The sequence below is a fragment of the Zosterops lateralis genome (genome assembly GCF_965231275.1).
Source record: "Zosterops lateralis genome assembly, chromosome: 36".
Lineage (NCBI taxonomy): Eukaryota > Metazoa > Chordata > Aves > Passeriformes > Zosteropidae > Zosterops > Zosterops lateralis.
The window spans coordinates 548,146-575,148 of NC_139796.1; the positions used below are offsets into that span (position 1 = coordinate 548,146).

The 27,003-nt window shown below is 58.8% G+C and overlaps 3 protein-coding genes across 3 annotated transcripts; 1 reads left to right on the forward strand and 2 right to left on the reverse strand.

The window, feature by feature from the left end:
* Positions 1-764: 764 nt before the first annotated feature.
* On the reverse strand, positions 765-7,455 carry RNASEH2A (ribonuclease H2 subunit A; the record flags this gene model as incomplete). The annotated part of the gene is made up of 8 exons (XM_083881924.1): positions 765-1,212; positions 2,234-2,357; positions 2,537-2,624; positions 4,065-4,202; positions 5,107-5,194; positions 6,100-6,226; positions 6,546-6,617; positions 7,329-7,455. 8 exons carry the CDS (start codon positions 7,453-7,455, stop codon positions 1,080-1,082), a joined length of 897 nt encoding a protein of 298 aa, XP_083738050.1. The 3' UTR covers positions 765-1,079.
* A 1,787-nt stretch (positions 7,456-9,242) lies between these two features.
* On the reverse strand, positions 9,243-11,788 carry LOC310921705 (transcription factor JunD-like). The gene is made up of 2 exons (XM_083881920.1): positions 11,772-11,788; positions 9,243-9,983 (listed from the first exon to the last, which is right to left on the reverse strand). The coding sequence occupies exon 2, from the start codon at positions 9,824-9,826 to the stop codon at positions 9,509-9,511; it is 318 nt and encodes a 105-aa protein (XP_083738046.1). The 5' UTR covers positions 9,827-9,983; positions 11,772-11,788; the 3' UTR covers positions 9,243-9,508.
* A 411-nt stretch (positions 11,789-12,199) lies between these two features.
* Positions 12,200-26,612, forward strand: LOC310921726 (protein Hook homolog 2-like). Its single transcript, XM_083881946.1, has 21 exons — positions 12,200-12,369; positions 13,282-13,367; positions 14,800-14,866; positions 15,566-15,616; positions 16,613-16,742; positions 18,587-18,654; positions 19,538-19,591; positions 20,717-20,809; positions 21,219-21,403; positions 21,823-21,963; positions 22,493-22,694; positions 23,259-23,369; positions 23,459-23,546; positions 23,704-23,767; positions 23,855-23,923; positions 24,216-24,255; positions 24,439-24,470; positions 24,559-24,611; positions 25,150-25,298; positions 25,745-25,816; positions 26,410-26,612. Exons 1-21 carry the CDS (start codon positions 12,307-12,309, stop codon positions 26,578-26,580), a joined length of 1,989 nt encoding a protein of 662 aa, XP_083738072.1. The 5' UTR covers positions 12,200-12,306; the 3' UTR covers positions 26,581-26,612.
* The last annotated feature ends 391 nt before the right edge of the window (positions 26,613-27,003 follow it).

Below are 27,003 nucleotides of genomic sequence, written 5' to 3' on the forward strand. Positions count from 1 at the left end.
GCCACGCCCATTGGCCGAGCCCACAAGCCACGCCCACAAGCAAACAAAGCCACGCCCATTCTCCAATCACAAGTCACGCCCACAAAGCTACAAAGCCACGCCCACAAGCAACCAAGCCACGCCCACTCACCGCAAAGCAATGTTCTTAAATCACCAAGCCACGCCCATTCTCCCACCAAGCCACGCCCCCAATCACCAAGCCACGCCCATTAAGGGCAGGGGGAGGGCGCCCCCTTGTGGCGGGGCGGTTCAGGCCGGTGCCCCCCCCCCCAACAGGGACAGGCGCCCCCTCCCCAAAAATAAAAATAAAATTGTCGCTGTCCGCGGTGCTGAAATGGAGAGTGTGACCCCCCCTACACAGGGGAAATGGGGGTGTGGAGACCCCAGACCCAATTAGAGACACCCCAGACTCAATTAGAGACACCTTAGAATCATTAGAGACCCCCCCAGACCCATTAGAGACACCCCAGACCCAATTAGAGAACTCCCAGGACTGACCCTCCCAGGTAATGTCGACCCCAGACCCATTAGGGACCCCCAGACCCAATTAAAGACCCCCCAGAGATGAAATTCCCCCCCCGACCCAATTAAAGACCCCCAGGACTGAAATTCCCCCCCAGACCCATTAAAGACCCCCAGGACTGAAAATTCCCCCCCAGACCCATTTGAGACCCCCCAGGACTAAAATTACTCCCCCAGACCCAATTAGAGACCCCCCAGACCCATTTAAGACCCCTCCCCAAAAAATATTTCAGGTCAAGGAACTCCCAAAAAAATTCGTGACCCCCCCCCAAAAAAAAAAAAAAAAAAAAAAAAAGGAAATTTTGGGTTTATTTTGAAATTTTTTATTAAAATATTCTCGTCCCCCACCAAAGGAAAAAAAAATAAATTAAAAAAAAAGGAAAATTGGGGTTTATTTTTAATTTCTTTATTAGAAAATTCCTGAACCCCCCCCAAGAAGAAAAAACAAAAAGGAAATTTTGGGTTTTTTTAAAAAATTCTTTATTAGAAAACCATCAACTGGGTTGGGGTCCTCTTTTGGGGGGGAGGGGGTGTCTGAATTTTTTTTTGGGGAGGGGTCAGAGCCCGGCCAGGCCCCTCAGGCTCCGCTCCTGGAAGAACCTGTGGGGGGCTCGGGGATTTTGGGGAGGGGTCCGGCTGAAATAGGACAGAACTGAGGGGGGGGCGTCCTCTGGGGGGTCCTCGTCAGCCCTGGGGGGGAACAGGAATTTGGGGAGGGGGCAGAAATAGCCTGACACCCCCCACCCAAAATCCTGACACCCATTGGAGTGACAGAGACCCCCCAGTTATACAGGGACCACCCCCCTGAGACCCCCCAGGACCCCCTGAGACCCCCAGGACCCCCCCCCAGGACTCCCCTTTGCCCACCCAGGACCCCCCAGGACCCCCAGGACCCCCCTGAGACCCCCCAGGACCCCCCTAAACCCCCCCAGGACCCCCTGAGACCCCCCAGGACCCCCCTAAACCCCCCCAGGACCCCCTGAGACCCCCCAGGACCCCCCTAAACCCCCCCAGGACCCCCTGAGACCCCCCAGGACCACCCAGGACCCCTCCAGGCCCCCTAAACCCCCCCAGGACCCCCCTGAGACCCTCCAGGACCCCCCAGGACTCCCCTTTGCCCACCCAGGACCCCTCAGGACCCCCAGGACCCCCTAAACCCTTCCCACAACCCCCTAATCCCCCTCCAGGACCCTCATTTCCCCTTCCAGGACCCCCCAGGACCCCCCATTCTCTCCCCAGGACATGCCAGGACCCCCCATTCCCCCTCAGGACCCCCAGGACCCCTCCACGACCCCCTAATTCCCTCCAGGACTCCCCAGGACCCCCCAGGACCCTCGTTTTCCCCCTCCAGGACTCCCTAAACCCCCCCAGGACCCCCATAACCCTCCTAAACCCTTTTTACGACCCCCTAAACCTTCCCACGACCCCCTAAGCCCCTCCAGGACCCCCCCAGGACCCCTAGGACTCTCATTTTCCCCCTCCGGGACCCCCTAGGACCCCCTAAACCCCCCCAGGACCCTCCATGACCCCCTAAACCCTCCCCACGATCCCCTAAACCCCCCTAGGACCCCCCAAGACCCCCCATACCAGAGCACAGGGACCCCCTCTCTCTGCAGCAGGGCCTGGGCCGTGCCCCAAATGCCCCATTGGGCCCCCAGGACCCCCCCCAGGACCCCCCAAACCCCCCCAGGACCCCCCAGGCCCCCCATACCAGAGCACAGGGACCCCCTGTCTCTGCAGCAGGGCCTGGGCCGTGCCCCAGCTGAACCTGACCAGTTGGGGGAACCCAAAAACCGGCTCCAGGTTCCTCCTCAGCCACTCCTTGGTCTTGGGGTCTGCAAAAAGGGGGGGTCAGAGACCCCCAAATGGGGGAAAACACCCCAAAAAACCCTCTGAGACCCCCCAAAATCCAAACTCCCATCATCTGGGTATCCAGAGCTGAAAGGGGGGTGGGTTAAAGACCCCAAAATTGGGGAAAATCCCCCCAAAAAAACCCCCCAAATCCAGCCCCCACCGTTGGGGTATCCGGAGCCGTAGTCACGGTCGGGGTCCCCCAAATCCTCCACGAAGTTCCAGTGGAGCACAGCCCTGTCCCGGGCCACCTGGGGGGCACACAGGGGGGTTTAGGGGGGATTTGGGGGGGTCCAGAGGGGTTAGGGGGGTCTCAGAGGGGTTTTGGGGGTGCTCAGAGGGGGTTGGAGGAGGCTCAGAAGGGTTTTGGGGGGACTTGGGGAGGGCTCAGAGGGGCTTTGGGGGGTGTTAAAGGGGCTTTTGGGAGGCTCAGAGGGCTTTTTTTGGGGTCTCAGAAAGGTTTTGGGGGGGCTCAGAAAGGCTTGTGGGGGCTTTGGGGAGGCTCAGAGGGATTTAGGGGGGCTCAGAAGGGTTTTCAGGGGGCTTGAGTGGCTCAGAGGGGATTGGGGGGACTCAGAAAGGTTTAGGGGAGTTCAGAGGGGTTTGGGGGTGCTCAGAGGGGGTTGGAGGAGGCTCAGAAGGGTTTTGGGGGGACTTGGGGAGGGCTCAGAGGGGCTTTGGGGGGTGTTAAAGGGGCTTTTGGGAGGCTCAGAGGGATTTAGGGGGGCTCAGAAGGGTTTTCAGGGGGCTTGAGTGGCTCAGAGGGGATTGGGGGGGGGGGTCAGAAGGGTTTGGAGGGGGTTAAAGGAACTTTGGGGGAGCTCAGAGGGGTCTGGGGAGGGCTTTGAGGGGGCTTGGGAGGCTCTGAGGGGTTTGAGGGGCTCAGAGGGGATTTGGGGGTGGTCAGTCGGGGGGGGGCCAGTCCAGGGGTTTGGGGGTGTCGGTTCCAAGGGGGTCAAATCTGGGGGGCACTCCAGGGGTCAGTCTGGGGATGGTCACTCCAGGGGTCACTCCAGGGGTCAGCGCCCACCTTGGCACAGACACTGGCCGCGCTGACCACAGGGAACAGGGAGGGGGGTCAGTGTGGGGGTCAGTCTGGGGATGGTCACTCCAGGGGTCACTCCAGGGGTCAGTCTGGGGATGGTCACTCCAGGGGTCACTCCAGGGGTCAGTCTGGGGATGGTCACTCCAGGGGTCACTCCAGGGGTCAGTCCAGGTTTGGGTGGTCACTCCAGGGGTCAGTCTGGGGGTCAGTTGGGGGTCTCAGTGCCCACCTTGGCACAGATACTGGCCGCGCTGACCACAGGGAACAGGGAGCGGGGTCAGTAGGGGGATGGTCAGTCTGGGGGTCACTCCAGGGGTCAGTCTGGGGATGGTCACTCCAGGGGTCACTCGGGGGGTCAGCACCCACCTTGGCGCAGATACTGGCCGCACTGACCACAGGGAACAGGGAGGGGGGTCAGTACAGGAATGGTCACTCCAGGGGTCAGTCCAGGTTTGGGTGGTCACTCCAGGGGTCAGTTGGGGGTCTCAGTGCCCACCTTGGCACAGACACTGGCCGCGCTGACCACAGGGAACAGGGAGCGGGGTCAGTAGGGGGATGGTCAGTCTGGGGGTCACTCCAGGGGTCACTCTGGGGGTCAGTCTGGGGATGGTCACTCCAGGGGTCAGTTGGGGGTCTCAGTGCCCACCTTGGCGCAGATACTGGCCGCGCTGACCACAGGGAACAGGGCGTCGGCCTTGGCCCTGACGGTCACTCCCAGGCCGGGGAATCGGCGCCGCAGCCGCGCCTCGTGTTTGTCCGCGGGGCCCACGGTGTCTGCAAAGACCTGGGACCCCCAAATACCCCCCAAATCACCCCCGGGGTCAGCCTGGGACCCCCCAAATCACCCCCCGGGGCCCACGGTGTCTGCGAACACCTGGGACCCCCAAATATCCCCCAAATCACCCCCTGGGTCAGCCTGGGACCCCCCAAATCACCCCCCGGGGCCCACCGTGTCTGCAAAGACCTGGGACCCCCAAATATCCCCCAAATCACCCCCTGGGTCAGCCTGGGACCCCCCAAATCCCCCTCCTGGGGCCCACTGTGTCCACGAACACCTGGGACCCCCCAAATAACCCCCCAAATACCCCCTGGGACCCCCCAAATCACCCCCCGGGGCCCACCGTGTCCGCAAAGACCTGGGACCCCCAAATATCCCCCAAATCACCCCCTGGGTCAGCCTGGGACCCCCCAAATCACCCCTGGGACCCCCCCAAATACCCCCCCCTGGGGCCCCTGGGGCCCACGGTGTCTGGGGGGACCCCGGGGTCAGTGTGGGACCCCCCAAATGCCCCTGGGACCCCCTAAATACCCCCTCAGGGCCCTCCCGGGTCACCACGGGACTCCCCCAGGGCAGCCTGGGACCCCCAAATTCCCCCCAGGACCCCCAAATTCCCTCCAGGATACCCCAAATCCCCCCCAGGACCCCCCAAATTCCACCCAGGACCCCCTAAATTCCCCCTGAGTCCCCCAAATTCCCCCTGAGACCCCCAAAATCACCTCCCCAACCACCAAAACACCCCAAATTCACCCCAAAAACCAACCCGGACCCCTCCCCAGTGAGGGAAACTGAGGCACAAAAGGGGCGGAGCAAAACAGAAACTCCTCCCCCTCCTCCTGCTGCCCCTCCCCACATCTGGGACAGGTGTGGGACCCCCCAAAACCCCCCAAAAACCCCCCAAATTCCCCACCTGGGCCACCTGCACCCCCGAGTCCAGGGCCCCCTGGATGAGCTCGGCCGCCGTGTCGTGGGAAAGCTCGTTCAGGTTGTATTTGGCCCTGGGGGGGAAATTTGGGGGGTCCCAGGGGGATCTGGGGGGGTCTGGGGGGTCGGGACCCCCAAAAAAGCCCAAAATTTGGGGCACAGGACCCCAAAAACCCCCAAAATGTGGGGTACAGGATGCCAAAAAACCCCAAAATTTGGGTAGGGGGCACCCAGGGGTGATTGGAGGGGGTTAAAGGGGGGTCTCAAGGGGGTTTTGGGGGGTCCTGGGGGGATTTGGGGGGGTCAGGGGGGTCGGGACCCCCCAATTTGGGGCACAGGACCCCAAAAAATCCCAAAATTTGGGTGGGGGGGAGTGGGAGATGGGGATGGGAGGAGTTAAAGAGGGGCGGTTGGGGGGTCCCCGATGATTTTGGGGGGGTCTCGGGGGTCTCAGAGGGGTCAGGGGATTTTGGGGGGGTCTCGGGGATTTGATGGGTCCCGGGGGTCCCAGAAGGGATTTGAGGGGGTCCTGGGGGTCTCAGGGGGTCCCGGGGGGGTCCTGGGGGTCTCAGAGGAGTCAGGGGATTTTGGGGAGTCCCGGTGATTTGGGGGCGGGGGGGTCCTGGGGGTCTCAGGGAGATTTGGGGGGGGGGTCTCAGGGGGATTTGAGAGGTTCCCAGGGGGTCTCGGGGTGATTTGGGGGGTCTCAGAGGGGTCAGGGGATTTTGGGGGGGTCCCGGGGGTCTCAGGGGGATTTTGGGGGGTCCCGGGGGGTCTCAGAGGAGTCAGGGGATTTGGGGGGGGTCCCATAGGTCCCAGAAGGGTTTTGGGAGGGGTCCCAGGGGTCTCAGGGTGTCTTGGGGTGTCCTGGGGGTCCCGGGTAATTTTGGGGGGGGTCACGGGGGTCTTAGAGGAGTCAGGGTGATTTGGGGGCTCCCGGGGGGTCTCAGGGAATTTGGGGATCCCCCGGGGGTCGCACCTCTGCTGCATGCAGGCCGAGATGTGGGCGGGGGGCAGCACGTGCAGGGCCCAGCCCAGCCACTGCCCCGCCCCCTCCAGGAGCCCCCAGCGCCGCTCCCGCTCCGCCTCCGAGAGGGTCTTGGAGTCTGGGGGCGGGGGGCGTCAGGGACCCCTCCCCAAATACCGCAGAGAGCCCCCGGGACCCCCGAATTGTCACCCAAAAAACCCCAATACCCCAAACCCCCTCCCAATCCCCCAAACCCCCCCCAGGACCCCCCAAATCCCCCTCAGGACCCTCCAAATCCCCCCCAGGACCCCCCAACTCCCGCTGGGACCCCCCAACTCCCGCTGGGACCCCCCAAACCCTCCCGGGACCCCCCAAATCCCCCATGGGACCCCTCAAACCCTCCCGGGACCCCCCAAACCCCTCCCAGGACCCCCCAAACCGCTGTGGGACCCCCAGACCTGCCACCCCCAGCGCCTGGAGCTCGGGCAGTTTCTCCTCGGGGCAGTAACAGATCGCGTAAACCATCGGCCCTGGGGGAGACCCCCGAGATCAGCCCCAAAATCATCCCCGGGACCCCCGAAATCAACCCCGGGACCCCCGAAATCACCCCCGGGACCCCCGAAATCACCCGCGGGACCCCCCAAATCACCCCCGGGATCCCCAAACTCCATCCCCGGGGCACCGGGACCCCCGAAATCACCCCCGAGACCCCCAAAATGAACCTCCGGGGTACCAGGACCCCTCCCCACCCAAATTCCGGACCCCCAAACTCCATCCCTGATACACCGGGACCCCTCCCCATCAATTCCTGGGGTACCAGGACCCCTCCCATTCAATTCCTGGACCCCCAAACCCAACTCCCGGTGCACCGGGACCCCTCCCCACCCAAACCCCAGACCCCCAAACTCAACTCCCGGTGTACTGGGACCCCTCCCCATCAATTCCTGGGGTACCAGGACCCCTCCCATTCAATTCCTGGACCCCCAAACTCCATCCCCAGTGTACCGAGACCCCTCCCCATCAATTCCCGGTGCACCGGGACCCCCAAAATGAACTTCCGGGTCACCAGGACCCCCGAGATCAACCCCTGGGGTACCAGGACCCCCGAAATCAACACCCGGGACCCCCAAACCCAACTCCCAGTACACCAGGACCCCTCCCATTCAATTCCCGGCCCCCCAAACCCCACCCCCGGTGTAGGGACCCCTCCTCTCCCGGTGCCGCCCCCTCCCCGCGCTCACCCAGGACGGGACCCCGGCCCGCCTCGTCCACGCCGAGCGCGCAGGGCCGGGAGCGGCACAGGGGGGGAACGGGGGAGCAGAAACGACCCCCGGCCGCGGGGTCCCGCTCCAGCCCGGACAGCGCCATGACAGGGCGGGGCTACGTGCTGTGGGCGGGGCTTAGAGCGGCGTAGCCGCGTTTTAGCCAATCATCGTGGAGTAGAGGCGCGGTTAAGGTGCGCATGTCCGTACATATCGACCAATCATCGTTGAGTGGGGGCGTGGCTTGGTGGAGGGCGCTCTATAGTGGCGCCAATGAGCGGGGGCGTGGCTTAAGGAGTGGGCCAGGCTGTTAATATATTAACCAATCATCGTTGAGCAGGGGCGTGGCTTGATGGAGGGGGTGGCTTTGCGCTACAGTGGCGCCAATGAGCGGGGCGGGATTTAATGAGGAAGGCGCGGTTTGCCCGAATGGGCGTGGCTTAGAGGCGCGACCATATTTTAGCCAATCATCGTTGAATGGGGGCGTGGCTTGGTGGAGACGAGGTGGGGCTTAGAAACGCGGGTCGCTTTACAGTGGCGCCATTGAGAGGGGGCGTGGCTTGACGGAATGGGCGTGGCTTAACAGAAACAACGGGTTTCAATGGAAAGGGCGCGGTTTAACGGAATGGGCGGGGCTTAACGGGCCTGGATTTCCCCCCCCCTCCCCTCGGGGGGTCTCTGGAGAACCGGGAAAGGTTTGGGGGTGGGGAGGGGTCCTGGGGGTCTTTGGAGCACCGGGGAGGTTTAGGGGGTCCCGGGGGGGTCTGGGGAGCACCAGGAAAGGTGGGGAGGGGTCCTGGGGGGGGTCTCTGGAACACCGGGGAGGTTTGGGGGGGGTCTCTGGAGCACCGGGGAGGTTTGGGGGGGTCTCGGGGGTCTCTGGAGCACCGGGAATTTGGGGGGTGGGACCCCCCGAGGGTCCCGGAAGCCTCGTGGTTCCCCCCGCCCCCTCTGGGTCCGGGAAAGGCGGGGAGGGGGTTCCCGGAACGGCGACCCCTCCCTGTCCCGCCTGCCCAAATATGGGCACGCTGACGTCATCGGGGAAAGCCCCGGCCCCGCCCACTTCCGCTGACGTCAGTCGCACGCGGGGGCTTCCCACGGGAGGGGGAGGGGGAGACACGCACGGCCCAAACCCCTCCCCCCAAAAAAAACCAAACCGCCCCCAGACCCAAATTACCGCAATTATTAATTGTTATTAATTAAATACAAACGTACAAAAAAAAAAAAAGACAAAAAAAAAAAGCAGCGACAACAAATCGCCCCCCCCCGACCCCCCCCCACCCCCTCCCCCACCCCAGGGGGGATTTTGGGGGTCCCCACCTTGGTGGGGGGGTTTGTAAACGTCATGAGAGGGATGAGACCCCTCCCCAAATACCCAAATCCCCCCATTTTTGGGGGGGGTTCAGCCCCTTTCCCGGTGAAATCCTCAATTTGGAGGGGCCCGACCCCTCCCCACAAATCCCTTAAATCCAGGGGGGTCCCCAGGCCCAGCTGGGGGGTGGGGGGGGGGCTCCAGGCCCCATTTTGGGGGTCCCACAGGCCCCGTTCCCGCAGGTCCTGGGGGGGTCCTGTCCCCCTGGGGGGGGGTGTCTCTCATCCTTTTTTTTTTTTTTTTTGTTGGGGGAGGGGTCTTCAGTTCTTCCTCCAGATCCAGTTTTTGGTGGTCCTGGTGCCTCCAGAGTGTCCATGGGGGGGGTCCCGGTGCCCTGGGATGTCCAGGGGGCGTCCAGGGGGGTCCCGGTACCTCCAGCGTGTCCATGGGGGGGTCCAGGGGGGTCCTGGTACCCCTAGGGTGTCCATGGGGGGGGTCTCGGTGCCCCCAGAGTGTCCATGGGGGGGGTCCCCACTCCTCCGGGATGTCCATGGGGGAGGTCCAGGGGGGGTCCTGGTATCTCCAGGGTGTCCAGGGGGGTCCTGGTACCTCCAGAATGTCCATGGGGGGGTCCAGGGGGGTCCCGCTCCCCCGAGATGTCCATGGGGGGCTCCAGTTGTGTCCCACTCCCCCATTACCTCCAACCCGAGCCCCCCACACGCCCCCCCTCTCTGTGCTCACCCCTAGAACCCCAAGGCGGCCCCGGGTGGTCCCTGGGTCACCCCTAGAACCCCAAGGCGACCCCGGGGGGCAGCGGAGACCCGGCCCCGGGGGGCAGGGGACACCCCTAGAAGCCCAGCGCCGCCCCGGGGGGCAGGGGGCACCCGGAGCCCGCGTGGTCCCGCACGGAGCCCCGCAGCCGCCGCACCTGTGCCCGCAGCCCGGCCGCCGTGGCCGCCAGCGCCGCGTTCTGCGCCCGCAGCCCCCGCACCCGCTGCTCCAGCCGGGCGATCCTCTCCAGCTTCCTCCGCCGGCAGCGGCTGGCGGCCAGGCGGTTCCTCAGCCTCCTCCGCTCCGCCTGGAGCCTCTCCGGGGAATCCGGGCCCGGTTCAGCCGCTGGTTCCGCCGCTTCCCCGCCGGGGAGCCCCGGGAAGGGTCCCCCCATTGTTGTCGTGGTCAGGGCTGGGGGTTCTGGCAGAGCCACGTTGGGCGGGCCCGGCTGGTGCAGCTCGTCCAGCGCTTGGGAGAAGCTCCCGGTGAAACCATCGCGGTCTCCGGGGTAGAAAAACCCGCCGGTGCTCGTGGAGGTGCTGAAAAAGGAACTGTCGGGGCACGGAGCCGGTTTGAGGCCGCGGAAAGGTTCCTGAGCGGGGCCAGGCTGGAGAGGGCCCGGTAAAGAGGCGTAGTCGGGCTCGGGGCGGCAAAAGCCGCCCGGGAAAGGCGCGGGGCGGTAAAACGGCGGCTCCATCCGCAGCGGCGGCGGCGGCAGAGGCGGGACTCGAACCCGCGGTCCCCGGAGCTGCCCGCACGCTTTATGGCCCAGCGAGGCGGAAACGCGCTGCGATTGGCTGAGAGGGGAAAGGACACGCCCCCTCATGTGTAACCACGCCTCCTATTGGATAATCACGCCCCCGAGGGGTAAAAGGGGCGGGGCTTCGGGAGTTATTGGGGGCTTAGGTGGGGAAAAGGGGGCCCAGGTGTGTGTAAAGGGCTCAGGTGTGCGTGTAAAGGGGACAGGTGTGTGTGTAAAGGGCTCAGGTGTGTGCAAAGGGCTCAGGTGTGTGCAAAGGGGGGTCATAGGTGTGCAAAGGGGGATAGGTGTGTGCCAGGGTGGGGTTTTGGGAGTTCATGGTCACACAAATGAGCGCCAAACTCCCCAAAGACCCCCCAGGACCCCCATAAATCCCATCCAGGTGTGCCCAGGTGTGTCCTGGGCGTGTCCCCAGGTGTGTCCTGGGCGTGTCCCCGGCGTGTCCCGGCAGGTAAAGGGCGTGGCCGGACTCACCTTTGTGTGGGGACAGGAGGGGACACCTGGGGGGGGGTCCAGGGACACCTGAGGGGGATCCCTGGGATTTCTCCTCCCCCTTTCCCCTCCCCCCCACCGGATTTTTTGGGGATTTTCGGGGATTTTGGGGCCGGGTTTTCCCCTCCCGACTTCTCCTTCCTCGTGACTGGGGGCGTGACCTCCACGTGGCCACGCCTTCCTTAAAGTGACCCCTCCCCCAACCTCAGGTGACCCCGTTTTTTGGGGAGGGGTCACACCTGGTCCCACCTACAGGAGAAATGGGTGGAAAATTTGGGGAGGGGGCGCCCCAAAATAGGCGTGTCCCAATCGGAGGGGGGGATTTTGGAGGGGATTTTTGGGGGGATTTTTGGGGGGTCATTTGGGGGGGCACAGGGGGGATTTTCGGGGGGATTTTTTGGGGATTTTTGGGGGGTCATTTGTGAGGGCACAGAGGGGATTTTTGGGGGGATTTTTTGGGGCCACTGGGGGGATTTTTGGGGGGATTTTTGGGCGGGTCTCGCCCCTGGGAAGGTCCCGGGGTGTCTTTTCCTCCCTCCCGCACCCCAAAAGTGACTCGGGGGGGCCCCAACGGCCAAAACCGTCCCCGGGTTTCGGGCTGGGGGAGGGGCCGGATGTCCGGGGGGGGGGGGGGGGGGGGGCAAACTGGGAGCACTGGGAGGGCACTGGGAGGGGCCCGGGGCTATACTGGGAGCACTGGGGGAGTTTCAGATAGAACTGAGAGCACTGGGAGGGTGTTGGGGTCACACTGGGACAGGGTTTGGTCTGTACTGGAAGCACTGGGATGTGTCCAGGCCTGTACTGGGAGCACTGGGGGAGTCCCAGCCTCATACTGGGAGCACTGGGATCCCTCCAGGCCCATACTGGGAGCACTGGGAGCATTGGGACGCCTCCAGTCCCATACTGGGAGCACTGGGGGGGTTCCCACCCCATACTGGGAGCACTGGGATGTGCCCAGCCCATACTGGGAGTCCTCCAGGGCCATACTGGGAGCACTGGAATCCCTCCATGCCCATACTGGGAGTCCTCCAGGGCCATACTGGGAGCACTGGGCTCACCGGGATCACCGAGTTCATCCCTGACGCACCTCAGCCGCTCCCTCCTCCTCCTCCTCCGCCCCGAGGCGCTCCCTGCCCGTCCTGCCCCTCCCTGTCCCTGACTCACCGCTGGGGCCGCTCCGGCCTCCAGCTCTATGACCCTGGAGGACTCGGCCTCATTCCCATAACGGCAAAACCACCAGGGGGCGCTCGACGCGCGGCCGCTCTGCCCCTTTCACCTCATGATCTCGGAAGTGGGTTATTCCGGAAGTGGGTTATCCCGGAAGTGGGTTAACCAGGAAATGGGTTATCTCGGAAGTGGGCGTGGCTTAGCACAGGTGTGTTCGCTCTCTTCCCGCCCATCTCTATGGTACCGGAAGTGGGTAGTACCGGAAGTGGGCGTGGCCTAGCCTAGGTGTGGCCGCTCCAGGTGTGTCTCTATGGTTTGGGGCGGGGCTTAGGCCTCAGGTAAGGCCCTGGAGGACCCAGGAAAGGCTCTGGAGGACCCAAAACAGGCCCTGGAGGACCCTGAGTGACCCAAGAAAGGCCCTGGAGGACCCCGGAGTGACCCTGGAGGACCCGGGAATGGCCCTGGAGGCCCCGGCCATGGCGGCGGGGCGGGATCCCTGTGGGGCGCTGCTCACCTGGGTAAGGGAGGGCCGGGGGTTCCCCTCTCTGGGGGGTTTAAGGGTTTAATGGGGGCCCGACCCCTCCCCAAATCCCGCTCGGGGTTAATCGGGACCCTCCCGACCCTCCTCGGGGGATTCACTGAGGATTTGGGGAGTTTGGTTGTTCTGGAACACCTGAGACACCTTTGGGGACTTTGTGACCCCTTTGGGGACCCCTCTGACCCCCCTCAGGGACTCTGTGACCCCTTTGGGGACCCTGTGACCCCCCTCAGGACTGTGTGACCCCCTCAGGGACTCTGTGACTCCCCCAGGTCCTTATGACCCCCTGAGGGACCCTCTGACCCCCCCTCAGAACTCTGTGACCCCTTTGGGGACCCTGTGACCCCCCCCCATGACTCTGTGACCCCCCCAGGTGACCTTTGACCTCCCCAGAGACGTGTCCCAGCCCTTGGTGACCCCCCCCAGGATTCTGTGACCCCTTTTGGGGACCCCCTGATCCCCCCCAAGACCCCCTGACCCCCCCCAGGTGACCTTTGACCCCCCTCAGGGACCCCCTGACCCCTTTGGGGACCCCCCCCAGGACTCTGTGACCCCCCCCTTGTGACCTTTGACCCCCCCAGGGACGTGTCCAGCCCTTTGTGACCCGTTATCTTCTCCCGGTGACCTTTGACCCCACAATTCAGGGATTTGTTGTTGTTTTGGGGGGTGGGGGATGATCCTTATCCCCCTTTCTGTGGGTCTGGGGGGTCTCTGGGGGGTTTTGGGGTGTCCTGAACCCCCAGGAGAATTTTTTGGGGGGTTTTGGGGGTCCTTTGACCCCCCAAAAGGATTTTTTTGGGCATTTTGGGGTTCTGTGACCCCTGGGGGGGTTTTGGGGTCCCCCAGACCCCCCAAAAGGGGATTTTGGGGACCCCCTTTTTTCCCTCCCCAGCTCCAGACCTTCGACCCCCCCGGGCCGTGTGAGACCCCCCAGGATTTGTGCAGTGGGGTCACCCTGGCCCAGGTGCTGCACCGCATGTGAGTCACCCCAAAACCCCCGGGGACCCCAAAAACCCTCCTGGGACCCCTAAAACCCTCCCGGGACCCCAAAAACTGTCCTGGGACCCCAAATATCCTCCCAAAAACTGTTCTGGGACCCCAAAAAACCCCTAAGGGACCCCAGAAATCATCCCTGGGACCCCCCAAAACTCTCCTGGGACCCCAAAAAACCCCTGGGGGGACCCCAAAAACCCTCCTGGGACCCCAAAAACTGTCCTGAGACTTCTTAAAACTCTCCTGGGACCCCAAAACCTGTCCTGGGACCCCCAAAACCCTCCTGGGACCCCAAAAACTGTCCCGGGACCACAAAAATCGTCCCCAAGACCCCCAAAAACTGTCCCAGGACCCCAAAAAATCCTGGGGGGACCCCAAAAATCATCCTGGGACCCCCCAAACCCTCCTGAGACCCCAAAAACTGTCCTGGGACCCCCCAAAACCATCCCAGGACCCCAAAAATCATCCTGGGACCCCAAAAACCCTCCTGGGACCCCCCAAAACCCTCCTGGGACCCCAAAAACCCTCTGGGGGACCCAAAAAACCATCCTGGGACCCCAAAAAAACACTGAAGGATCCCAAAAACTGTCCCAGGACCCCAAAAAAACCCTGAGGGTCCCCAAAAATTGTTCTGAGACCCCCCAAAACCCTCCTGAGATCCCAAAAACTGTTCTGGGACCCCCAAAACCTGTCCTGGGACCCCAAAAAAACCCAGGGGGACCCCAAAAATCCCTGGGGGGGGACCCCAAAAGGACCAAAAGGAGATTTTGAAAACCCCAAAAAAGGCCCAAAGAGGATTTTGGGGACCCCAAAAACGACCAAAAGGGATTTTTGGGGACCCCAAAAAGGACCTAAAGGGATTTTGGGGACCCAAAGGGGGTTTTGGTGACCCTAAAAAGGACCCAAAGGGGATTTTGGGGACCCCAAAAAAGGCCAAAAGGGATTTTGGGGACCCAAAAGAGATTTTTGATGACCCTAAAAAGGACCCAAAATGGATTTTGAGGACCCCAAAAAGAACTTAAAGGGATTTTGGGGACCCAAAGGGGGTTTTGGTGACCCAAAAAAACGCCAAAAGGGATTTTGAGGACCCCAAAAAGGACCCAAAGGAGATTTTGGGGACCCAAAAGGACCAAAAAGGGATTTTGGGAACCCCCAAAAAGGGTCAAAAGGGATTTTTGGGGACACCAAAAAGGCCCTAAAAGGATTTTGGGGACCCAAAGGGGGTTTTGGTGACCCAAAAAAACGCCTAAAGGGATTTTGGGGACCCCAAAAAAGGTCCAAAGAGGATTTTGGGGACCCAAAAGAGATTTTTGGGGACCCCAAAAAGGGCCCAAAACGGATTTTGAGGACCCCAAAAAGGCCAAAAAGGGATTTTGGAGACCCCAAAAAGGCCCTCAAATGATTTTGGGCCCCCCAGAGACCCCTCGTGGTTCCACCAGTCGTGGCTGAGCCGGATCCGGGACGAGGGAGGAGCCCGGAATAAGGTGGGGGATTTTTTTGGGTTTTTTTTTGGATTTTTGGGGGTTTTTTTGGGATTTTGGGGATCTTGGAGGATTTGGGGGGATTGTTGGGGGGTTTGGGGTTTTTTTGGGGATTTTTTGGGGGATTTTGGGGGGATTTTGGGGTTTTTTTGGGATTTTTTGGGTGGGATTTTGGGGGGTTTTTGGGGATTTTAGGGGATTTTTGGGGTGGGATTTGAGGGGATTTGGGGGATTTTAGGGTGGGATTTTTGGGAATTTAGAGTTTTGGGGGTTCAGGATGTTTTGGGTGAGATTTTGGGTTTTTTTGGGGAATTTTGGGGGATTTTTGGGGGATTTTTGGGGTTTTTGGGGGATTTTTGGGGGATTTTTGGGGTTTTTGGGGATTTTTTGGGGGATTTTTGGGGATTTTTGGGGGGATTTTGGGGGGTTGGGGTGAAATTTTGGGGATTTTTTGGGGGGTTTTGGGAGATTTTTGGGTTTTTTTTTGGAGGGGTTTGGTTTTTTTTGTTTGTTTGTTTTTTTTGGAGCTTTTTATGAGTTTTTGATGCTTTTTTTGGTGCTTTTTTTATACTTTTCTTGGTACTTTATTGCTTTTTTTTCCCTTTTTTTTTTTGTTTTTTTCTTCCCCGCCCCCCAAACCCCCCAACCTTTGCTCAAAACCCACAATTTTTTTACCAAAATCCCATTTTTTTCCCTCCCCAGGTGAACAACCTGCGCCAGGTGCTTCAAACCCTCTTGGACTATTGGCAGGACGTGAGTTTTGGGGTCCAAAATTCAAATTTTTGGGTTTTTTTTTTAAAGATTTTTGGGGATTTTAAAGGTTTGGGGGGGTCTTTAAAGATTTTGGGGTTTTTTTTAACGTTTGGGGGGTTTTTAAAGGTTTTTTTGGGGGATTTTAAAGAATTTTGGGGTGATTTTTAAAGGTTTAGGGGGTTTTTTTAGAAGGTTTGGGTTTTTTTTTTAAAGGTTTGTGGTTTTTTTTAAGGTTTTGGGGGATCTTTGAACTTTTTTTTTTTTTTTTTAAGGTTTGGGGGAGTTTAAAGATTTTGGGGGAGTTTAAAAGGTTTGGGGTTTTTTTTTTAAAGATTTTGGGGGATTTTAAAGGTTTTTTTGGGGGATTTTAAAGGGGTTTTTTTGGGTCTTTAAAGGTTTTTTGGGGTCCTTAAAGGTTTGGTTTTTTTTTTTTTTAAGGTTTGGGAGGGCTTAAAGGTTTTTTTTGGGGGGTTTTAAGTTTTTTTGGGGGGGTTTAAAGTTGTTTTTTTGGTTTTTTTTTTTTTTTTTAAGACTTGGGGTTTTTTTTAAGGTTTTGGGGGTTTTAAAGGGTTTTTTTTTTTTGGATCTTTAAAGATCTGGGGGGTTTTTAAAGGTTTTTTGGGGGGTTTAAAGATTTGGAGGTTTTTAAAAAAGATTTTGGGGGATTTTAAAGGTATTTTTTTGGGTCTTTAAAGGTTTTTAGGGGATTTTAAAGGTTTTTTTGGGTCTTTAAAGATTTTGGGGGATTTTAAAAATTTGTTTGTTTTTTTTTTTTTTTTAAAGGTTTGGGGAGGGTTTAAAGATTTTGGGGGATTTTTTAAAGGGTTTGAGGGGGGGTTTTAAAGGTTTTTTGGGGGTTTTAAAGGGTTTTTTTTGGGTTTTAAAGATTTGGGGGGATTTTAAAAGATTTGGGGAGGGGGTTTAAAGGTTTTTTGGGGGGTTTAAAGGCTGGAGGAGGGTCCTAAATTGGGGAGGGGTCCCGGTTTTGCCCCCCAGGTGCTGGGCCAGGCCGTGGGGGAGCAGCACGTCCCGGAGCTGGGGGAGGCCCAGGGGGGAGACCCCCAGGAAATGGGGAAACTCCTCCGGCTGGTGCTGGGCTGTGCCGTCACCTGTGACAGCAGGGAAGGTGGGACACACCTGGGAGACACGAAAATTAGTGTTTGGGCTTTAAAATCCAGCCCTGAGCCACAAAAATTGGCCTAAAATCCATTTATAGAGCTCAAAATAGCCCCAAAATCCACCCCTGAGCACCAAAATAGCCCTAAAATCCATCCCTGGACCCCAAAATAGCCCTAATATCCATTTCTAGACCCCAAAATGGCCCCAAAATCCATTTCTAGACCAAAAAAAATAGCCCCAAAGTCCACCCCTGGATCCCAAAATGTTCCTAAAATTAACCCTGAGCACCAAAATTCCCACCCTGAGCCACCAAAATCCATCCCTGAGCACCAAAATAGCCCCAAAATCCATTTCTAGACCCCGAAAATAGCCCCAAAATCCATTTCTAGGCCTCGAAAATAGCCCCAAAATCCATTTCTAGGCCTCGAAAATAGCCCCAAAATCCACCCCTGGATCCCTAAATTCACCCTTAAGACCCAAAATAGCCCTAAAATCCATCCCTGGACCCCAAAATCCATCCCTGAGCACCAAAATAGCCCTAAAATCCATTTATAGAGCTCAAAAATAGCCCCAAAATCCATTTATAGACCATGAAAATAGCCCCAAAATCCACCCCTGGACCACAAAATTCACCCCTGAGCCACCAAAATAGCCCCAAAATCCATTTATAGAGCTCAAATTAGCCCCAAAATCCACCCCTGGATCACAAAATTCACCCCTGAGCACCAAAATTAATGTTTGAGCCTTAAAATCCATCCCTGAGCCACCAAAATCCTTCTCTGAACCTCCAAATTTCACCCTCAACCCTCAAAATATCCCTAAAATCCACCCCTGGACCCCAAAATTGACTCCTCGACCCCAAAATTCCCACAGTGAACCCTCAAAATCCTCCTCTGAGCCACCAAAATCCACCCCTGAGCACCAAAATAGCCCTAAAATCCATTTATAGACCCCAAAATAGCCCCAAAATCCATTTCTAGACCAAAAAAATAGCCCCAAAATCCACCCCTGGATCCCAAAATGTTCCTAAAATTAACCCTGAGCACCAAAATTCCCACCCTGAGCCACCAAAATCCATCCCTGAGCACCAAAATAGCCCCAAAATCCATTTCTAGGCCTCGAAAATAGCCCCAAAATCCACCCCTGGATCCCTAAATTCACCCTTAAGACCCAAAATAGCCCTAAAATCCATCCCTGGACCCCAAAATCCATCCCTGAGCACCAAAATAGCCCCAAAATCCATTTATAGAGCTCAAAAATAGCCCCAAAATCCATTTCTAGACCCCGAAAATAGCCTCAAAATCCACCCCTGGACCACCAAATATCCCACCAAGCCCCAAAATTCCCATTCTGACCCCCCAAAATCCTCCCTGGCCCCCCAAAACATCTCCCTGAACCCCCAAAATCCACCCCTGACCCTCCAAAAATCTCACCCCTGAACTCCCTGGCCCCCCAAAACACCCCCCTGACTCCCCAAAATCCCCCCTGAGCCACCAAAATCCCCCCCCAAATCCTTCTCTGAACCTCCCGAGCCCCCAAAATTCTCACTCTGAGCCCCCCAAAATCCCCCCAGATCCCCCAAATCCCCCCCTGAACCCCCAAATTCTCACCCTGACCCCAAAATCCTCACCCTGACCCCAAAATTCTCACTCTGAGCCACCAAAATCCCCCCCAAAATCCTCCCCTGACCCCCCAAAACACCCCCTAAACACCCCCCTGACCCCCCAAACCCCTTTGGGGACCCCCCAAATCCCCCCTGACCCCCCAAAATCCCTCAAGGACCCCCCAAACCCCTTTGGGGACCCCCCAAAATCTCCTCTGACCCCCCAAATTCTCTCCCCCCTGTCCCAGAGCACATCCAGAGGATCCTGACCCTGCAGGAGTCGGTGCAGCAGGAGGTCATGGAGGCCATCCAGGAGGTGGGGCAGGATTTTTGGGGGGTCCTGGGGGGATTTGGAGGGTCCCTGGGGGATTTGGGGGATCCTTGAGGGATTTTGGGGGGTCCCTGAGGGATTTTGGGGGTCACTGGGAAAATTTGGGGGGGTCCCTGAGGGGTTTTGGGGGGTCACTGAAGGGTTTGGGGGGATTTTGGGGAAATTTGGGGGGTCCCTGAAGGGTTTTGGGGGGTCTCTGGGAGATTTTGGGGGGTCCTGGGGGGATTTTAGGGGTCCCTGGGGGATTTTGGGGGTCCCTGAGGGATTTTGGGGGGTCCCTGAAGGGTTTTGGAGAATCCTTGAGGGATTTTGGGGGGTCACTGAGGGATTTTAGGGATCCCTGAAGAGTTTTGGGGGTTCCCTGAAGGATTTTGGGGGGTCCCTGGGGGATTTTAGGGGTCCCTGAAGGGTTTTGAGGAATCCTTGAGGGATTTTGGGGGGTCTTTGGGGGATTTTGGGGGGTCATGGGGGAATTTGGGGGGTCCCTGGGGGATTTTGGGGGTCCCTGAAGGGTTTTGGGGGGTCCCTGAGGGATTTTGGGGGGTCCTTGACAGGTTTTGAGGGATCCTTGAGGGATTTTGGGGGGTCTTTGGGGGATTTTGGGGGGCCCCAAAGGGCTTTGGGGATTCCCTGGGGGATTTTTGGGGTTCCCAAAAGGATTTTGGGGGGTCACTGAGGGATTTTAGGGATCCCTGAAGAGTTTTGGGGGTTCCCTGAAGGATTTTGGGGGGTCCCTGGGGGATTTTGGGCACCCCCAAAAGGATTTCAGTGGATTTTTGGGGACCCCCTGGATTTATTGAGGTGCCTGAACCTCCCCAAACCCCCCAAAAACCCCAAAAAACCCCAAATTTTCCCATTTTTGGGGCAGCTCCTGGACCCGGAGCCGATGGGGGCCGAGACCTACGGGACCTTCGACGCCCAGGTGAGGGGAGGGGGAGATCTTGGGGGGTCTGGGGAGGAATTTTGGGGGTCCCAGGAGGGATTTTGGTGTGTCTGGGGGAGATTTTGGGGGGTCTGGGGGCAGATTTTGGGGTCTCGGGGGCAGATTTTGGGGGGGTCTGGGGGGGATTTGAGGGGCTCTGGGGCAGATTTTGGGGGGTCTGGGGGGATTTTGGGTCCTGGGGCAGATTTTGGGGGTCTGGGGCACATTTTGGGGCAGATTTTGGGCTCCTGGGACAGATTTTGGGGGGTCTTGGGGGATTTTGGGGTCTCAGGGGCAGATTTTGGGGTGTCTGGGGCAGATTTTGGGGTGTCTGGGGCAGATTTTGGGGTCTCGGGGGGGATTTTGGAGTGTCTGGGGGGGATTTTGGGGTCTCAGGGGCAGATTTTGGGGTGTCTGGGAGGATTTTAGAATTTCTGGGGCAGATTTTGGTGTATCTGGGGCAGATTTTGGGGTGTCTGGGGGGATTTTGGGGTGTCTGGGGGGATTTTGGGGTCTCAGGAGTGGATTTTGGGGCAGATTTTGGGTTGTTGGGACAGATTTTGGGGCAGATTTTGGGTCCTGGGGCAGATTTTGGGGTCTCAGGGGGGGATTTTGGAGTGTCTGGGGGGGATTTTGGGGCAGATTTTGGTGTCCTGGGGCAGATTTTGGGGTCTTGGGGGATTTTAGGGATTCAGGGGGGATTTTGGGGTCCTGGGGCAGATTTTGGGGGTCTCAGGGGGGATTTGGGGCAGATTTTGGGTCCTGGGGCAGATTTTGGGGGTCTCAGGGGGGATTTGGGGCAGATTTTGGGTCCTGGGGCAGATTTTGGGGGTCTCAGGGGGGATTTGGGGCAGATTTTGGGTCCTGGGGCAGATTTTGGGGGTCTCAGGGGGGATTTGGGGCAGATTTTGGGGTCCTGGGGCAGATTTTGGGGGTCTCAGGGGGGATTTGGGGCAGATTTTGGGGTCCTGGGGCAGATTTTGGGGGTCTCAGGGGGGTTTTGGGGCAGATTTTGGGGTGTCAGGGGCAGATTTTGGGGTCTCAGGGGGGATTTGGGGTTTTTGGGTCAGATTTTGGGGTGTCAGGGGATAATTTTGGGTATTTTTGGGGTCCCTGCCCCCCCAGTCCCGGCACTATTATTACCTGAGCCAGGAGACCCCCGAGGAGGGCGGGGCCGGCCCTGGGGAGGGGCAGCGCTGCCGCCACCTGGAGCTGCAGGTGAGGCCCAAAATGTCACCTGGGACCCCCAAAATCCCCTCCTGGGACACCCAAATCTCACCTGGGACCCCCAAATCACACCTGGGACCCCCAAATCACACCTGGGACACCCAAATCTCACCTGGGACCCCCAAATCACACCTGGGACCCCCAAAATCCCCTCCTGGGACACCCAAATCTCACCTGGAACCCCCAAATGACACCTGGGACCCCCAAATGACACCTGGGACACCCCAAATCACACCTGGGACCCCCAAAATCTCACCTGGGACACCCAAATCACACCTGAGATTCTCCAAATCACACCTGGGACCCCCAAATTCCCTTTACCTGTTTAATAACCCCAAAATCTTAACGGGAAAGGATTTTTAAGTGGTTCAGGTGAGGGTGGGACACACCTGGGTGTGCACCCCACACACCTGAGCCCCTCCCCTGTGTCACCTGTCCCCAGGTGGCCGCCCTGCTGGAGGACAAGGCTCACCTGGCCGCAGAGAACCGGGCGCTGCGGGAGCGACTCGACGACTCGGAGGCGGCGGCCAAGAAACTGCTGCGGCTGCAGGCCCAGGTGGAGGAGCTGCAGGAGGAGAATTACAGGTGAGGGACACACCTGGTGTGACCTGCGGGGAGGGACACACCTGGGACACAGCTGGGGACATACCTGGGGACACCTGGGAGGGGTTAAAAACACACCTGGGCACACCTGGGGACATACCTGGGGACACCTGGGAGGGGTTAAAAACACACCTGGTCTGACCTGTGGGGAGGGACACACCTGGGACACAGCTGGGAGGGGTTAAAAACACACCTGGGGACACACATGGGGACACCTGGGAGGGGTTAAAAACACACCTGGGGACACACCTGGAGACACACCTGGAGACACCTGGGACACACCTGGAGACACACCTGGAGACACCTGGGACACACCTGGGACACCCCTGGGCTCACCTGGGACACACCTGGCACACCTGGGCACACCTGTGCTCACCTGAGCGGGGCTGGCTCTGTTCCAGGCTGGAGAGCGGGCGGGAGGAGCTGAGGGCCAGGTGCTCACACCTGGAGCAGGAGGCCCGGGGGCTGCAGGTGAGGGCGGAGCAGCTCAGCAGCCTCGAGGGGGAGGCCAGGGCCCTGCGCCAGGAGATGGACCTGCTCAGGTGAGGCTTCACACCTGGACAGGTGTGCTAGAACACTTCTTCAGGTGTGCTAAAACACCTGCTCAGGTGAGCCAAGGCACCTGGTGTGGGGCGGCTGGAGGTGGCTCTGGCCGTGTACCGGGGCCGGGCTGTGACACACCCGTACAATGTGACACACCTGTACAATGTGACACACCTGTACAATGGTGTTACCTGTGCTCACCTGTGCTCACCTGTTACCTGTTCAGGGCCTCCTCAGCCCGGGCAGGACACCTGGAGGAGAAGGTGGCCGTGTACCAGGGCCGGGCTGTGACACACCTGTACAATGTGACACTGTGACACACCTGTACAATGTGACACACCTGTACAATGATCTCACCTGTCACCTGTTCAGGGCCTCCTCAGCCCGGGCGGGTCACCTGGAGGAGAAGGTGGCCGTGTACCAGGGCCGGGCTGTGACACACCTGTACAATGTGACAATGTGACACACCTGTACAATGTGACACACCTGTACAATGATGTTACCTGTGCTCACCTGTCACCTGTTCAGGGCCTCCTCAGCCCGGGCGGGTCACCTGGAGGAGAAGGTGGCCGTGTACCGGGGCCGGGCGGCGGCGGCGGCCGAGCAGCGCAGGTGGCTGCGGGCGCTGGAGGAGCGACACGCGGCTCAGGTGCGTCGAGCCGCTCACCTGCAGCAGCAGCTGGGCCGGGCCCAGGCCGGGTGTGCTCAGCTGGAGGCCGCACGCAGACAGGTGAGAGGGGGTCACCTGTCTGTTACCTGTGTTACCTGTGTGTCACTTCTGTTACCTGTGTGTTACCTGTGTGTCACCTGTGTCACCTGTGTTACCTGTGTGTTACCTGTGTGTTACCTGTGTCAGCTGTGTTACCTGTGTGTCAACTGGGTCAGCTTTGTTACCTGGGTGTTACCTGTTACCTGTGTGTTACTTGTGTGATTTGTGTTACCTGTGTTATCTGTGTCATCTGTGTTACCTGTGTGTTACCTGTGTGTTACCTGTGTCAGCTGTGTTACCTGTGTGTTACCTGTGTGTTACCTGTGTGTTATCTGTGTTACCTGTGTCAGCCGTGTTACCTGTGTACCTGTGTGTTACCTGTGTTACCTGTCACCTGTGTTACCTGTGTCATTTGTGTGTTAGCTGTGTTATCTGTGTCATCTGTGTCACCTGTGTCTCACCTGTGTCCCATCTCTCACCTGTGTCTCACCTGTGTCTCACCTGTGTCTCACCTGTGTCTCACCTGTCTCACTTGTGTCTCACCTGTGTCTCACCTGTCTCACCTGTGTCTCACCTGTGTCTCAGGTGCAGGAGCTCAGTGACCAACAGGCCGAGGCCGAGCTCAGGGCCGAGAAGTGGCACCTGGAGCTCCGACACCTCCAGGAGCGATTCCAGGCCCTGAGCCAGGAGAAGGAGGTGGGCGTGGCCTGGGGACACCTGGGGACACCTGGGCACACCTGGGGACACACCTGTGACTCACCTGTCCCCACACCTGTCCCCCCCAGCGGCTGCTGCAGGAACGGGACGAGCTGCGCGAGGCCAATGAGGAGCTTCGCTGTGCTCAGGTGCACCAGAGTTACCTGAGCCAGACAGGTGAGCTCCACACCCCCCTGAGGAGGTGACAACACACCTGGGACAGAGGGACACACCCCTCACTGACCAGGTGACCCCAAATTTTGGGATTTGAGGTGGATTCACCTGTCCAGGTGTGTAATTTTGGCACCTTACCTGTCCCAATCTCACCTTTCAGCCCTTCAGGGGGGTTCAGCCCCGCCCCAAAATTTGGCAGCTGAGATTTTACCTGCCGAGCTCAGGTGAGTCCAGGTGAGGTGTCCAGACCCCGCCCCCCCTCGGGGATGTCCCCAAACCTTTGTCACCTGCCCAGGTGTGTCCCCGAGCAGGGAAACCGTGACGAGGCTGAGGAGGGAAAACCGACGGCTCCGACTGCAACGGGACCAGCTCCGGGACAGGTGGGACAGGTAAAGGGACAGGTGTGGGACAGGTAAAGGGACAGGTGAGGGGACAGGTGGGACAGGTGGGACAGGTAAAGGGACAGATGAGGGGACAGGTGAAGGGATGGGTGAGGGACAGGTGAGGGACAGGTATGGGACAGGTGAGGGGACAGGTGAGGGGACAGGTAAAGGGACAGGTAAAAGGACAGGTAAAAGGACAGGTAAAGGGACAGGTGAGGGCACTGGGGGGGTCCCCAAAACTCACCTGAGCCCCCCAAAAATCCTTAACGACCCCCCCCCAATCCCACAGGTTGGAGGCCTCACCTGAACCTCGGACGGAGCGAGACCAGGTGAGACTTTGGGGAGATTTTGGGGGATTTTGGGGAGATTTTGGGGGAATTTTGGGAGATTTTAGAGAGATTTTGGGGAGGTTTGAGGAGATTTGGAAGATTTTGGCAGATTTTGGGGAGATTTTGGGGACAATGACACACCTGGAGGTGACAATAACCCACCTGTCCCTTTCCCCCCCTCAGGTGTTGCTGCTGGAGGACCCCCCCGAGGATCTGTAAGTTATTTTGGGGGGTGGGCGTGGCTTATTTTTGGGGACCCCTCCCCAAAATCTCTGACCTGTGACCACGCCCTGCCCCACCCAGGGATGAGCTGCCCCAGGAGGAGGAAGAGGAGGAGGAGGAGCCCCCCAGGACAGGTAAGAAGGTCCCAAATCGGAATTTGGGGAGGGGGTCAAGGTGTGGGGGCAGTCCCCAAAATTTTGGGGGGTGGGACACCAACTGTGCCTCAGTTTCCCCAAATTTTTGGGGTGTCTGGAGGGAGTTTTGGGGTCCCAGGAGGGTGTTTTTTTGGGGGATCCCACCTGGTTAATCCCCTCTCAGGATGGGGATTTTGGGGGGTCCCAAAAGATCCGGGGGTCCCCCAAATTTGGGGAGGGGGTGACACATCAACTGTGCCTCAGTTTACCCAGATTTTTGGGGTGTCCAGAGAGAATTTTGGGGTCTCAGGAGAAATTTTAAGGGTGTTTTTTTGGGGGGTTTCTCCTGACTTACCCCCCTCCCAGGGTCAGGATTTTGGGGGGTCCCAAAAGATCCGAGGGTCCCCAAATTTTGGGGAGGGGGGTGACACGCCAACCGTGCCTCAGTTTACCAACCGTGCCTCAGTTTCCCCAGACCGATTTTGGGGTGTTTTTTGGGGGTCCCACCTCTCTAACCCCCTTCTTTACCCCCTCCCAGGGTCAGGATTTGGGGGTCCCATGGGATCGACCCCCCAAAACCCCTCGGGACCCCCTGGAGGCCCCCCCGGGACCCCCCCCTTGGCCCCCGTCCTGCGCCTGCTCCGGAACCAACTGCAGGAGAAGGACGAGCTCATCCGGCACCTGGAGGTGAGGGGGGTCCTGGGGGGGTCCCGGGGGGTCTCAGGACATTTTGGGGGGGTCCTGGGGGGGTCTGGGACATTTGGGGGGGTCCTGAAACCTTGGGGGGGGTCCTGGGGGAGGTCCTGAAACTTTTGGGGGGTCCTGGGGGCATCATGGGACATTTGGGAGATCCTGGAACTTTTGGGGGGATCCTGGGGGGGTCCTGGGTGGTCCTGGAACCTTTGGGGGGTCCCAGAACCTTTGGGGGGTCCCAGGGAGGATCTGAAACCTTTGGGGGGTCCCGGGAGGGTCCTGGGGGGGGGGCGGGTCCTGGAAACTTTGGGGTGTCCTGGGGGTATTTTGGAACCTTTGGGGGGTCCTGGCACCTTTGGGGGCTCCCGGGGGGTCTCCAGGCACCTTTGGGGGGCTCCCGGGGGGTCTCCAGCCCCCCCTAACCCCCCGTGCCCCCCCAGAGGGACTGTGAGCGCAGCCGGGCCCAGCGAGAGCGCGAGGAGAGACTGCTGGTCACTGCCTGGTACAACATGGTGAGACCGGGGGGACAGGGACACCTGGGGAGGGGTCCAGGTACACCTGGGGGACAGTGACACACCTGGGGGACAGTGACACACCTGGGGAGGGGGACAGGTACACCTGGGGAGGGGGACAGGTACACCTGGGGTCATATTGGTACACCTGTGGGGGACAGTGACACACCTGGGAGTGACAGTGACACACCTGGAAGTGACAGTGACACACCTGGAAGTGACAATGACACACCTGGGGGGACATTGGTGCACCTGGACAGACATTGGTGCACCTGAGGGGGACATTGGTCAACCTTGGTGTCCCTTCATGGTCTGGCTCTGTAACAACAGGAGAAATGTGGGTCTGGGGGTGTCCCCATTGTCCCATTTTCTCCCCATTTTACCCCATTTTATCCCCATTTTATCCCATTTTTTTTTCCATTTTATCCCCATTTTCTCCCCTTTTATCCCCATTTTATCCCATTTTTTCCCATTTTATCCCAATTTTCTCCCCATTTTTTCCCATTTTCTCCCAATTTTACCCCATTTTCTCCCCATTTTTTCCCATTTTCTCCCCGTTTTGACCCATTTTCTCCCCTTTTCTCCCCCGTCAGGGCCTGGCTCTGCAGCACCAGGACCCCCCATCCCCAGGGGGGGCTTTGTCCTTCCTGGCCCAGCAACGTTTGGTGACCGTGACCCGCCGAGCCCGGACCCCCCACGGCCGGACCCCTCCCCAAAAAACACCCCCAGGACCCCCCTCCTCAATTTGGGCCGGTCCTGTTTGAGCCTGGACCCCCCATGGCCGGACCCCTCCCCAAATAAACCCCCCTGGGACCCCCCTGGGACCCCCCCAGGGCCGGACCCCTCCCCAAAAACCCCTCCCAGGACCCCCCTCCTCAATTTGGGCTGGTCTTGTTTCATCCATGAGAAACTTGAGCCCCTAAAAGTGAATTTTTTGGGGGTTTGAGGATTGGATTTTACCCCCCTTTAATTATTTGGGGTTTGAATTTTACCCCCTTTTAATTTTTGGGGGTTTGAATTTTACCCCTTTTAATTTTTTGGGGTTTGAATTTTACCCCCTTTAATTATTTGGGGTTTGAATTTTACCCCTTTTAATTTTTTGGGGACCTGAATTTTACCCCCCTTTAATTATTTGGGGTTTTGGGGACTTGGATTTTTACCTCCCTTTAATTATTTGGGGTTTGGGG